The following is a 14,525-nucleotide window of genomic DNA, read 5'->3' on the forward strand; positions in this document are numbered from 1 at the left end:
ATAAAAGCAAATCTAAAGCATGTTGCAATATCACCAATGTTGGTAGGTTTGTCCCCTTAAATATATAAAAATAAGAAATCGAGATAAACTAGGCCATATTTCACAAAAATATTTTTTTTATTTTTAAGATTAGGATTCGAAAGTGCGAAGTTCATTCGAAGTTATTTAATTATTTGCTTGTTAATTTGTTTGTCTGTCCTTTCATTTAGCTTTTGTGCTAATTACTATAACAGTAACACATATAATGTTTTAATTGTCTAGTCAAAGTTAAAACGCTTTTAGTGAGGAGAAATGTCATGCTTCTTTGATTTGAATTAAATAGCATATATTTATCAAGACTAGGTGGTAGATAGGAGACTTTATGTTATTTGTCATTTAAGATGCTTCAAATACATAATGCCAGTAAAAAAAAAAAAAAAAAAAAAAAAAAAACTGAGTTAAAAATCAAACTTAAACTGAAAGCATCTGACAAATGTATAAGTGTGTAAATGTAAAATACTCTTGTATTAACATTTGATTTTGCGCCCCCTATCGGTTAATACGTTAAATGTTGTTGTGTTGCTTGGATACTTGATAAACTACAGCGACATAATCTACAAAACACTGTGCATTAGTCAGAGATGGTTTGATATATCGACGTGGAGCAACAAAGACAAGTGAGTTTTTGTACATTGTGCCGATTTATAGAGTGATGCATTCTCATAATTCTTTTCTTCATAAAAGAGTCGTTGACTGCACTGCCTACTGCTATAACCATATATCATTTGATTTTTGTCAGGATCAATAAAATACTGTAACATCTTCAGGACTTGCAGACTAAAAACATGCAAACAAGGACTAACTTAGTCACAACTGATTAAAATGTGATATGTTTCAATGTATCTTTTGTGATCATCTAGTAGAGGTGCTTTTTTGTTAATTCATAATCAAATTGCCCCTTGGAGATTAATAAAGTAGCACTGCATTGTTTGTAATTCAGACTTAAATAATATTCCCACTCTGATTTATTACTGTTATAAAAAGTTATGAATATTCATTGTGAATGCTACTATTGCTATGGATACATCAGGTTCTGTCTGTCAACATTCAGGTCAGTGACATTGACAGTGTTTTCGCAATGGAGGAGTCTGTGATCCAGCAGCACCTCACACACTATAAACAGGCCACTGAGACGGCCCGTGAGGAGCTGGCCGTCCTGCAGGCCAAATACAACAACCTCCAGTCACAGGTTATATTCACTGGCAATTCAGGGTGTTTTGGATGCACATTCTCTTTGGGAAATAATAACACATTTCTTTTTAACAGTTCTCGGAAAGCCAATCCAAAGTTGCATCTCAGGAAGAGACTTTGAAGAGCTTAAAGGATGCTATAGATAGACATAAAGAGAAAGAAGCGAGACAGGAGTCTCTCGTCAGCTCGCTCAGAGAACGCTGCTACAACACAGAGCAAGAGATGATCTCCATTACCTCCTCCAAAAGCATCATGGACATGAGAATACAGACAATTACAAAGGAGAACCAGGAAATCAAGGAGAAAATAATGGAACTTGAAATCAAGTCAAAGTGAGCATTTACAGTATACGATGTCAAAAGTTTGCACACACCTAGTCTTTCTTTTTTTATTTCTATTTTCTACATTTTAGTATAACAATTTAGTAGTTTGCATGTCTTCAAAGTCATAAGGTGGATTCTAGGATGCTTTTTATATTAGTGCTGTCAATCGATTAAAAAAAATTATTAACGTTTTTTATATATTTTTTCATATTTTATTTAACGTTTTTGAATAATTTCACATTTAATCTCCAAATTAATATAGACACTACATAAAGACTGCCATTGTTTAATGGCATCTTTTTATGGATGAAGGCCAGTATTACCATACCAACTACTGATGTCTATCCAACAACCGACTACTAGGCATTCAGCATTACAGTATAATTGAAAGCTATTAAAAGGTCCCAGTCAGACCTGTTCAGATTTTTACTTGCCCTGTCAAACTGCACATAAAGTTATTGTTTTCATTGTTTTTGACCCATGTAACCTTGTAAATAGTGCTTTAAGATTTTCAGGTTGTTCTAACAGGTATACAGAAATTGAATAAAGTTATCAAACACTTCACAGTCTTCACTGCATAAATTTTACATTTAATATAGATTAATCCATCTTATTCACCGTCTTTCCTACATTTAGATAGGTGGGCAAACGCATTTTTGTCTCAGTGCATGCATTGTTTTAGTTTGGCAGCGCCACCGCTAGCTTAGCTTAGCATAATGAATGAAATCCTTTGTTGCCAGCTAGCATGTCATGAGTAAAAGTGATAAAAGATAAAAAAAACGAATTACTTCTTGTAGCCTGCGTATTCACAACGAGTACAAATAGCAATGCAGATTAAGACTTGGCGATTTCCTAGGCAGAAATTGACATGGGACTATATTGGGGTGAAGCACAGGCAAAGCACTGCTACTTGGGCGCAAAGATATCACGCAACACATGAAATCCCACGACTTCCGTCAACATACCAGCGTGAATAGTAGCCGGCTATTTTTCCCACAGTAGACAAATGGCGATGAACATGGCGGACTTTGTGAGAGATGAGGAGGGTGACTTCTCAGACAGTCAAGAGCCAGAACCATACCTCTATGAACCAGAGTTTTCAGAAGATGAGCGAAATCAAGGAGACTTTGGAAATATAACGACAGGAGGAGGAGGTTGCGATCGCTCAACAGCCTGAGGACGTGAGGATGAGAGTCAACACGAACTGGTGGTGAGTGTGATATCTCTGCGCCCAAGTAGCAGTGCTTCGTCTGTGCTTCACCCCAATATAGTCCCAAGTCAATATCTGCCTAGGAAATCGCCTAGTCTTAAGGGCCCTACACACCGGGACGAATATCGGCGTGCGTTATTCGCCAGCGTTTTTCAACGCGTTTTTTGTGTTCACACCCAAGCGATTTTCGCTGACGATGAGCCGAGTGAACATGCAAATTCATTCCCTGACATTAGATGGCGCTTAATGTAAAACAGAAACCACTCCATAACAGTTCTCTTTATTTTTGTAGTCGCTGTCGCGTTTGTCATATAGTTCTTTATGTTCCGACACCAACGAGACCAGCAGCTCTACACTCATCTTGCCTTGCATCTTCCTCGTCTTATTTCTTCCCGGCAGTGTAGACGCTACTTGATGTATATCTTCTTCGCCGTTACGTCTGTGTGCTCGGCAAGACCGTTTTGTGTTTGAGCGCCCCCAAGTTGTGTTTTACTGTAACTTCAGAAGCTCCAGACACGTGAACAAAAGCGGCAATCTCATTGGTCGGATAGTTTTTGACGCGGCGCGTCAAACCAAAAAAACGAACCCTGAGGCGTTTTTTAAAAAATGACGCTTTTACGCGTGCCGTTTTTCGCGCCGGTGTGCACACTCACATTGGCGCCCTTTGTTTAGTCACGAGGCGTTAAACGTCGGCCGGTGTGAACAGGCCTTTAATCTGCATTGCTATTTGTACTCGTTGTGAATACGCAGGCCACAAGAAGTAATTTGTTTTTTTTCATTTATTTTTTTTTATCACTTTTACTCATGACATGCTAGCTGGCAATAAAGGATTCCATTCATTATGCTAAGCTAAGCTAGAGGTGGTGCTGCCAAACTAAAACAGTTGCATGCACTGAGACAAAAATGCGTTTGCCCACCTATCTAAATGTAGGAAAGACGGTGAATAAGCCCTATTTCAAAAAACGGTGGAGTGTTCCTTTGAAGCTACAAACGTTTTTTAGTCAAGAGCAGTGAGTAGTTTTCTCTGTCTTTTGTTTTTTGTATTAACATTAATGACAGACATCACAGCAGCAGGTTTATTAGGCTGCTGTCACTTTAAGAACTGCCGCAGATGACGCGGATCTGACACACAACTCTTTACATACATTTAAGGAAACTTGCGAGGATACTTGACAAAACAAATGCACTATCTCTGCACGCAATGGAAATTCTTATTCTAACCCTCCGCCTCCCCAGCACCGCCTGCCTAAAACAATTAAAGCGTCATCGGTATGTGATTTTATTCCATGGATCATTTTCTTTTAATAATCGCTGTACAAATTTTCAGACAATATTTTTCAGAATGCAACAAGGCAAAACAGGAAGCCACTGAGACCCAGAGAAGATGTGATGAGTTTATATCAACATTAGCAAACAAAGCCTCTGTAAATGTGGCAGGAAAGGTGGATCCTATGGATTATATTGTATCCGTGGTGAGTGTTTTAGGCTTTCTGACACTACTTTAATATTCTCCTGATCTCTAACATATCTCTCTATGATAAGGTGGATGCGTGCTTCAAGGACAGAGATCGTCTGAAGAGCTGCAATTGTTCTTTAGAGGAGAGTGTGAAGTTGTATGAGGTGGAGTGTAAAGCCAGCAGAGAAACAGTAAAGAGACTGGCGACTGATGTAGACCGTGAACAGACGCTCTCAGCCTCCAGAGCAAATGAGCTGAACTCTAACAGACAGGTATCCTTCAGATCAATAATGCGATTAAACACACATCTGTAGCAACACAAGCATCTTTTAGGGTGAATCTGACAAAACATGTGCAGAATATGTCTGGGTTATTATTATACACTATCGGCCAAAAGTTTGGAATCATCAAGATTTTTCCAATTTATTTGATTGGAAATATTGGGAACATTAGTACAATTTAAAATAATAATAATTATTCCTGTGATGGCAAAGCTGAATTTTCAGAAGTTATTACTCCAGTCTTTAAGTGTCACATGATCCCAACTAACAAAAATATGTTATAAGATAATTTTTCTAACATTCCCGTTAGGTTCTTTGAACGTTCAAAATGTGCTTTTTTTTTAATGTTTCAAAAAAAGCTTTTTCTTAGTTTTACAAACATTAAGGGAACATTCCATTTGATAATTTTGTACACATTATGTGAATGTTACTTTTGAATGTTCTCTGAATATTCTGAAACAAGCAGTAACATTTAAAAAAAGAAACGTTTCAGGAAAAAATAACGTTTTTGTGCTAACATTTTAAAAACATTATTAACGAACATTCTATTAATGTTACTGGAAGTTACATTGTTCTTATTAACAGTTCTGAGAACGTTAGCTGGGATCCTTCAGAAATCATTAAAATGAAAATGATTTATTTAAAAACTTAATTACTCCAAACTTTTGATCAAAACTCCAAGTTTTGACTCCAGACTTTTTGACTTTTCACTTCATAAGAATATATTTTGCATAAAGGAATTTTTTATAAAAGTATATTTCCTGTTAAGCAAAATCAGTGAGAATAAATCAGCAAAATATACTGTATGTTTTGTAAGGAATTGGATCTAATCTCCCTGAAGAAACTAAGTTTAGAGCGGGAGAACCAGAGCCTTAAGAACTCCCTGCAGGAGATTGAACTGGCGCTGGCGTCTGCACAGCAGCGCTGCCGCCACTATGAGAATCTGTCTCAAGATCTGGAAAATAAACTCCACGGCTGCCAGAACGAAGCTCAGGCGTCTCTCAGTCACCACGAGGCCTTCATGAAGAATGTGGAAGCTCTGCTGGACCATCAGTCTCTTCCTGTTCCACACACAGAGAACGACATATTGAAGGCACTTACAGCCCTTTGTACCAAGGAGAAAAGTGCACGAAAGGTCATTTGCATTTCACACTATTATAAAACAGATTGCATTCTTATTTTTCAACCAGTGCTTTCTGCGTGCTCTAGTCGCAGATGGAAATGGAAGGCAGGCTGGCGGAGGTGACAGAGCAGTTGTCCAGCCACAAAGAGCATCAGAGCGGCTCTGAACGGAGAAAACAGGAGCTGCTGGACAGAATACAGAGTCTGGAGGATGAGCTGCTGACTGCTGGAGTCAGGAAAGATGGAATGAATCAGGACAAACTGAATGTGAGGAAGTAGATTCATACCGCCATTGTAAAACTTGTCACTGGCCACTGTACCAACCTTAATTTGTAACGAGAATGTTGTTTTGAATGTGGGAGACTTCGGGCCCTATCATACACCCGGGGCAAAGCAGCGGCAGGCGTGGCGTGAGTGTTTTTTGCTAGTTTCAGCCCGACGCAGTTATCATTTTCACGTCTTGCGCCATGTTGTTTAAATAGCAAATGCATTTGTGCCCATCTGTGCACCCATGGGTGTTCTGGTCTTAAAACGAGGTGTGTTCAGGAGCATTGTTGGTGTGTTGCTATTTTGAGGCAACAGAAATAGACTGCGACATTGACCAACTGAAACCTGGTCTAAAGTCAATGGCGCAGTATTTTATTTGTTTTTTAAAAGGCACATTAGTAATATGCACCTATAGGCGGGTCCACAACATGCGTCTGCTTATTAAACACACAGGGATGCACAGCATCACACAAACATGCCAAATTTAAAAAATAAAAGGATTACAATGTAAAAGATTATTATTGTATACATAAAGATATGATGGAATCCGGCTTGTCCCGTAGATGGTCTGCTTGCGCACTTTAACCTCGCACACGAGCAGATCCGTTTCCTCTCTGGAGACACATCCAGTCTTTCCGCTTGCAAATTCCGTCATGTAAATAGCGAATCCGCCATGGCTCGAGCGCAACTGGCTTTTAAAGGGAATGGGAGATGAGACTCTGATTGATTTATTGCACGTAATGCCCCAAACACACTCATATCTCATTAAGAGAATAGGGACAACCCTTTTAGACCATGCGCCTGGTGCGCCGACCATTTTTCCCGTCGTTAAACTAGCAAAAGTGGATTCGGACACGCCCTAAGTGCACTTGCACCATGCGCTTTAGGCACTTAGATCGTTCAAATAGGGCCCTTCCAGGTAATTAGCCGCTATAGGTAAATAACTAGAAGAATAGTGCAGTAAACAGTAAAACTAACTGCATACAAACCAGTGTGTTTATAACAATATATTAAATTAGATGTTTCGATAGTCCACTTTAGACATTCTGCTAACTATAAGTAACTTTGCAACTACATGCTTTAGACTAGCAGTCATTAGAGTATTATTAGACTGTTAGGTGTTAGGGGTCGGGTTAGTAGAATAAGTTGACATGTACAGTAGTTGCTTCTTGTCAGTAGAATGTCTGTTCCCAGACAGCAACATAGTGTCGGCCCAGATCTGGCCCACATCTGGCCCACATCTGGTACTCGTCGAATCCACATGTACCAGATGTGACCCGGATCTGGGCCGACACTATGTTGCTGTCTGGGATGGGAAGCATCAAAATAAAGTGTTAGCAGATATTAAGCAGAGAGTCTACTAACACTCTAAGGACTGCTAGTTGACATGAAGTATAAAATTATAAGAAATACCAGTTTGTAATATCAGCCAGCACAACATGCTGTTGTGTACAGCTAAAAATAACTTTAAGCAAATGACACCGGAAGCCTTGCACAATTAAGTTACAAATGGCAGTGCCGGCTGTCACGTTAAAACTAAGATGGATATCAATTGGAATTTGATCATAATCATAAATCATAAATGTCCTAAAATGAGCTCTCAGTAAAGTCATTGGTCTTCTTCCTCTGTAGTACCTGCGCTTTGTGGAGCAGCTTTCAGAGAAGTTAAAAGTGGATCATGTTGCTGCAGATCTGGGATTTGATATGAGACTTGAGGCCATTCTCACACGAGCACAACAGCTGACCAGGCAGGAAGGGACGGCGTTACTGGAGAGCAGGACACAAATCTACAGCCTTCAGAGAAAGGTGCAGACATGTCAAAGAGGGCAGTAATGAGCCTAACAAACAATCATTTAGTTCAGAAAATATATATTTTTTCTTATATTTTACAAATATCTAAATATAAAATCGTATTTTTTTTATTAAGAAAAAAGTTATATATGTATATACTGTATATATATATATGAAGAGTTCAGATGCAAAAGCCTCTAAGTGCCATCTGAAATTTTCTTCTAGAATGATAATTTTTTATCAAGCTCGTATATTTAAGTTAAATAATTTCACTTAAATGGCAATGCAAATTACCTATTAATTGTCATTTAAGTGAAATTACTTATACAAGCTTTATAAAAATGATCATTCTAGAAGAAAATTTCAGATGGCACTTAGAGGCTTTTGCATCTGAACTCTTCATATATATATATATGAACTTTTAAGTTTAAATGTAAAATCAAAATACAAAGTTCTGTCATGAAACTATATGGCACAGGCTGATAGGTCTTTAACTCAATCTGCTTGCAATCACATCATTCTCTATAGAGCACAGCTGATTGGTTCCTGCTGTATCAGTAGCCAATGAGCTTGTTGCTCAACCTTTGTTAGCATTTGCTTTAGCATTTGCAGTACGCTTTCAGAAACCCTCCACCTTCCCCAGCTCCACCTGTCTAGATCTGCTACGGCCAATTCATGTATGCTACATTGTACAGCAAGCAGCAGCATAGCAGATCTATTCCAAGACCAAATATATCAACAATGTCATATCCATTTTCATGCCAGACACTCTAAAAGTTGTCATGACAGACATGTAAATCTTAAATATAAATCTAGATCTAATTTTTAAATATTAACCGTGCAGCATTCCTAATATTATTATTATAATTGGCTATCATTTTCATCCATGGCTACAGTTTAAAGAACAGAAGGAGCGTTCAGGAAGTAAAGAGCTTCACCTAGAGCTTCTGAGGAGGAAGGTGGTCCAGCTGGAGGAGGAGAAGAGGAGCCGCTCAGCTCTAGCGGTGGAGAAAGATGACGCTGCTCTGGCCTGTAAGAAGCTCCAGAAGCGAGTGGATCGACTGCAGGCGGAGCTGAGCACCTTACGCTTCTCCAACACTGAGCTGAAAGCCCAGCTGTCCCACACCAATGAGCTCAAGGTACAGGGAAGAGCCCTGGCCCACAGACCCTCACCAAACAGAGTCGTTTCAGCATAAAATACAAAAAATAAGACCATTTTTAATGATACAAAGGTGAATCTGTAAATATACAAAACTGTTTATCTTAAGAATGCTTTGAGGACTCTGTGTAGGGTTCTTGATTTGACTATAAATTTGTTTAGAGATTAGAAATGCTCATGTTTCACTATAGCACTATAGGTTCTTCAGATCAGTGTTTTAGTTTCTGAAACGATGTGCTTTGAATACAATGCAAGTTGCATCTGCCAAATCCATAAATGTATATGTTCTAAATCAATCCTTTATGTATAAAAATCACAAAATAATAGAAGTAGCAACAGATCTTTTCTTCCATATTGTGACATACAATTGAGAGAATTGGGTTATTGAAAAAGAAACACAGTATATCTTTCACTTGAAGATTGAGTTATGACATTTTGAGTCAGATTTTTCAGGTTAACAGATGAAACAGTGCATGGATGAACTGTTCATAATAAGATCAATAACGTACATTTAGAAAATAGATTGGTTGAATTGTGTAGAGTAGCGATGCTTATAAATGCTCAGTTTCTGCTGTCTTTGGTGCAACAAGATCAAAGTGATGGAACAAAACCAAACCATAGAGGAGAAGAGTAAGAATCTGGGAAAGCTTGAGAAGAACAAGGTAAAGACTGAGAAGAAGCTGACCATCATCAAGTCAGAGCTGCAAAACCAGGAACTCAGAGCCAGAGATGAGATCCAACAAGCCCAAAGACTCCTGAACACGCAGTCTAGTGCCATAGCAGATCTTTCTCACAGTGAGAAACAGGTACTGAGTGTGACCACATATCCTAACCCAAAGTTTTGAATGGTAATATACTGTAACTGCAAAAAAAAAAAGAAAGAAGAAGAAACATCCTCTCACTTTCAGCTGCTTTTCCCCCCAGAAAATGTATTAATGTGTAGGGCATCTTTCTCCTGATGTCACTAGAAAGGTCTCTTTAGCATGCTAAGTTATTGAAACTGTGACTTTAATTGTCTAATTGTGTTGTGTCTTAAGGACTGTTCCAATGGTGCATGTGCAATAATGGTTTATGGTTCAAGCATGAAAAACATTGTTTAAACCATTGCCAATAAAGATCTGTAACGCTTATTTGGGTTTGACAAAATTATCTTTAAAATACAGTATCCTGAAAAAGGGGATGTTTCTTTTTTGCTGAGTTTATATACAGTACATAAATACATACACATGCACACACTGTATATGTATATCTGAACATGGGAATGCATTAACATTTTTAAAAGTAACAAGTATGCTTGTACATTGCAGTTGCTGGACTTCTACACGGTGGTGTCTCAGATGTTGGGTGTTGACTGCACAGGCTGCGTGCCAAACTATGAAGTTCTCAGAAGGCTGGAGGTTCTGATCCAATCACGTCACGGTCACTGCACTGCTCATCTACACCAGCATCACACGCCTCGCATCTGGGAAAGTCCGGTTTCCTCCATAAACGTTGCTCATTCTCATGAGTTCAAACCCCAGGCTCTGCCAGCTCCCTCTAGCACATCATCTGAGAGACCAGCGGCCCATGGTGATAATAACCTCTAATTCTAGATTCATGTTCATCCTACTGTAGCTGGATTCTGATGTTCTGGTATCCCCAACACGCTTCTTAACTAGCCTAACCTGCACAATTTCCTTGGTTGAACAGCTTTAGCAAGATATGATGAACAACAAGTCCACCAAAGCACCAAACCAGCTGGTCTAAGATTGTAGTTTCAGAAGGTTCATAAATATTTCCAGTTTTAACTGGCAAGCATGTGCCAGTTAACACCTGCTAGTAGATTCTTTAACTTTGCCTTTCTGGGAACAGAAAGTGTTTATATATAGGCCTATATATAAATATTCAAAAGCTGTGTATTTTGACAAAAGGGCAAAATGAAATGTTTTACCATGTTTGTTGTGAACAATCCTTGCACCTAATGGAAGTATGCTGACAATTGATGGCAGTGTTTAATACAACCCTGTGAATATTATGTGCAAATCAGTTAAATGTTTAAGCAGAGATTTCTTTTGGTAAGAAAATAATTATGATTCACAATTATATTTCTGTCATTTAATCTTTTATTTTAATGAAAAATACTAATCAGCAGTATATGTGTATATCATATGTGTGTTTTCATTGCGAAGGTTTCTCAGGCCTTAGCAAACTGTACATACATAAATATCTTTTTCTTTGATATCAGTGGTTTACATATAGTAAAGCATATTCATGACAGTTAACTTGAATATTAGAGCAGGTAAAGTTAAGATCAAAAATTAAAAATCAACAACAAATTCAATGAAATCAATGATCGTTTTAAAACCAAAGGATGACCACATGCCAAAAATACATATAAAAAATAATTGCAATATAGAGTTAATACATTTTTTATCTTCTCTCTCTTTTTTTTTTTTTTTTTTTTTACAAGTTATTCATTTGATACAAGCAATTCCACACATTTCAGTTTTTTTTCTTCCCATGATTAAAAAAGGCCTTTAGACCTGATTAACTCTCCCGACAGTCCCAGTGTTGAGTTAATATCCTACGCTCTATTTTCCTCCCTCAGGTCAAATATGGAAGAACATCAGTAGCACTAACAACACCTGACAGCAGTTTTCAGTGCAATAGGCTTTGTTCAAACATCTACACGAGACTCAGTGACGTACTGTAAAATTAGCAGCTGTACAAGGACACGATAATAATTCACTTTGGCTGCCAAACTCTTAATTGTGTAATTTGCCAATTTTGGGAGAAACCCAATGCTGAGCTGGCGTCTGGCGTTTTTACTTCATAGTGGAGCTCATATGGGCGGAGGCCCGTTGGTGTAGCTGAGCATGGGGTGGAAGGAGCGGGCGAAGTTGTTGAGTTGGGCACAACTGTAGTCTTCCTCAGACGTAGGCACGAGACAGGCCACGACCACCACCAGCAGCAGGATGATCTGCAGGGGTAGAGCGGCCCACAGGACACGCTTCAGGAAGCTTTTGCACCAGGACGGTGGTTCTTCCTCCTCAGAATGGGAGGAACCGGATCCAGCGGCGTTGCGAGACCTGCTAAACACAAGACGGCACAAAGAGGTGGAAATGCTCAGATGCAAAACTAGGTAAATAAGAGAAATGACATTTGTTGTGTAGCTATTTCTAAAACTGATTTTTGTGTAGATTCACATCTATAGTTCCTCCCTAAATAGGCTTTCATATTTATTGGATGGAATCATTTCTCCATGCATATTTATCTCTGTCTGTTATATTTGGAAACACATTAGCTGCCCAAGCTTGACACAGATAAGAGTTAGTTTGAAATCTTCAGTAGCATTTAAAAGCAAAAGGGACATTTTATTCTTTATAAATATGCATTTTTGTCAAAGCGTTGTTAAACAGACGGAAAAAAAGCACAGCTCAACATTTTTCAGTTTAAGGCCAAGAGATTATATTAAAAGGATAGTTAAAAATTCTGTCATCATTTACTCACCCTCAAGTTGTTTCAAACCTGTATGAGTTTCTTTCCATCAACCAAACAATTGGACCCCATTGACTTCCATGGTATTTTTTTCCTACTATGGACGTCAATGGGGTCCATCAACTGTCTGGTTACCAACATTCTTCAAAATATCTTAAATATATCTAGAAATTCATACAGGTTTGAAACAACTTGTGGGTGGGTAAATTATGAATTTTCATTTTTGGGTGAACTAGCCCTTTAATATCTGTGTGCGAATGCTGTGGCCTAGTGGTTAAAGAAATACGCTGGATGAAACTAAATATTTTATGTTCGAACCCAACAGGATGCAAATCCATGAACGATCACCAACTCTGAGCAAGATACTTGGTTACAGCAGACAAACTGACTAATAACAAGTTGATTTAGATACAAATGACTGTAATAATGTTAATTTAGACTTCATTGAGCCACTAATCACTAGTAGAAAGTGACTAGAAATGCCAATACCTCTTCAAATACCTTCAAATAGTTGAATCATGCAGTTAAATGTTGCATTGATCTGAGAAAAGTCTCCAAAATATAGAACAATATTATTTAATTATCTATCAATTCTGCGCAAACTAATTTTTCTTTATATGATTTTGAATTTTGTACTGAGTTTGATATTTCTCAATTTTATATAATTATCCTGCAATGATCTTAAAATATTCAAGGCATAGTTCCCCCCAAAATGAAAATTCATTCATGTTCCAACACTGAATGACTTTCTTTTTCTCTCTTTAATAATGATATTTTACTCAAATATAAATTAAAACAAAATGTTGCAATTCCATTGTGAATATCCATCTTTAAAGGGGACATAATAGGATTACATCTCATATTAATGGGACAATAGTCTTTATAATATTCTTTTTTAAAACATCCTATAGTAAAAATATTTTTATTATAACAATGTGGTCATTTCATTGTGAATAAGCATCTTTAAAGGGGATTTAATGGGATTATGTTTTATTTTAATGGGACAATCTAAATCTTAATTATTTTATAATAAATAAAAATCTGTAGTATCACCATGACCCACAACAAAACAACTATTTGTGAGTGACTAACCATTTTCAATGCTGGCATATAATAGGAAACCAGATTTTCGCTTCTCTTAATTATCTTTAAACATTTTATAATACAAAAAATCTTGTAATTTCACCATGTCTGAATACAAAACATCATATCATGGGAAACGGGGCTTTGTCACTCCTTTCAGAACTGTCCCAGCAGCCGAGAACCACTGGAATATGTTATTGTGTGTTCTGACATTGAGTCTACAGTATGTACGGGCACAGTGATGTTTCTCTAGCGTCATCAAACTGCACGGACGGCAGATCGGAGGAGGGAGAAGATGATTGATTAGTCGGTGAAAGAGCAGATGTAACACACCAGAGAGAGAAAAAGAGAGAAGCTGTAGCCAAGATTGTTCATTGCAGACGCTTGCTGAATAGACGAGAAAATGAACGGCTCAGCAGCAAAAGCAGCCTAGCGTATCCATATTTACAGCCAAGTATCAGATGAAAAATACATCAAACAAGCCTGTTGTGCCTGGTGCACGAGCTCCCTTCGTAGTGTCTATCTCAGCTCCCTAACCTGAGCAGTGTCTAGAATCACAGAAGATGATGGAAGTCATCAGCATGAACCTTTCTGCATGCGCATCATGCCACTGCAAGGGTGGTCTGACAGGTTTGTAGGACACTGTCCACTTAGGGGTCAACCCAGACCCATTAGGGCTAGGGGCCTGCGGTCAGGTCATGGGTTGAGTTCCATTATCTTCCGAGTGTTCTAGAAACCAGGAGAAAGGTACCTGTGAAGTGGACTGCTCACACAGGCTCCGGGCTGTGACAGACTACTTTTGCCCCGTGGCTGTTTGCAATGAACAGGGGGGTAAAAGAAAGAAAGAATGTTTCAGTCCAGGCAAATAAAGACAAAGCTACTGATGAAAGAACCCAAAAAAGAAGAGCACCAACAAAATCAAATGATGGGGGTGACAGCACCTCTATGGAGACAAAGAAACTGGTTCTTCATGACACCGTTCTCAGAAAAAAATGACCTTGCCAACAAGCGATCCTTTAATATTTAAAAAGCTCATTTCATGCATTTCGTCACAGGACAAATGGCTTGTTTTCTGAGAGTGACTCTCACAAAATCTGCATGTCAAAGGTCATATTTCACCCATGAA

At 38.3% G+C, this 14,525-nt stretch overlaps 2 protein-coding genes across 20 annotated transcripts in view; one reads left to right on the top strand and one right to left on the bottom strand.

The window, feature by feature from the left end:
- The first annotated feature begins 554 nt into the window (after nucleotides 1-554).
- On the top strand, nucleotides 555-11,451 carry ccdc170 (coiled-coil domain containing 170). The gene is made up of 11 exons (XM_079853980.1): nucleotides 555-656; nucleotides 1,091-1,228; nucleotides 1,306-1,562; nucleotides 4,091-4,235; nucleotides 4,306-4,491; nucleotides 5,318-5,635; nucleotides 5,710-5,889; nucleotides 7,522-7,695; nucleotides 8,577-8,819; nucleotides 9,430-9,645; nucleotides 10,147-11,451. The coding sequence occupies exons 2-11, from the start codon at nucleotides 1,118-1,120 to the stop codon at nucleotides 10,423-10,425; spliced, it is 2,109 nt and encodes a 702-aa protein (XP_079710106.1). The 5' UTR covers nucleotides 555-656; nucleotides 1,091-1,117; the 3' UTR covers nucleotides 10,426-11,451.
- Nucleotides 10,932-14,525, bottom strand: part of syne1b (spectrin repeat containing, nuclear envelope 1b) — a 138,574-nt gene continuing 134,980 nt past the window's right edge. For 9 of the 19 annotated variants that reach the window (XM_079853920.1, XM_079853924.1, XM_079853916.1 and 6 more), the window contains 2 exons: nucleotides 14,151-14,209; nucleotides 10,932-11,910 (listed from right to left, as the gene is read on the bottom strand). In XM_079853920.1, the coding sequence (XP_079710046.1) occupies nucleotides 11,661-11,910; nucleotides 14,151-14,209 (309 nt within the window). In that variant the 3' untranslated portion in view covers nucleotides 10,932-11,660. The remainder of the gene's footprint in view (nucleotides 11,911-14,150; nucleotides 14,210-14,525) is intronic. The other 10 variants (XM_079853917.1, XM_079853915.1, XM_079853910.1 and 7 more) reach the window with 4 other exon arrangements.

This window comes from Squalius cephalus, assembly GCF_949319135.1.
Source record: "Squalius cephalus genome assembly, chromosome: 20".
NCBI classification, from domain to species: Eukaryota; Metazoa; Chordata; class Actinopteri; order Cypriniformes; family Leuciscidae; genus Squalius; species Squalius cephalus.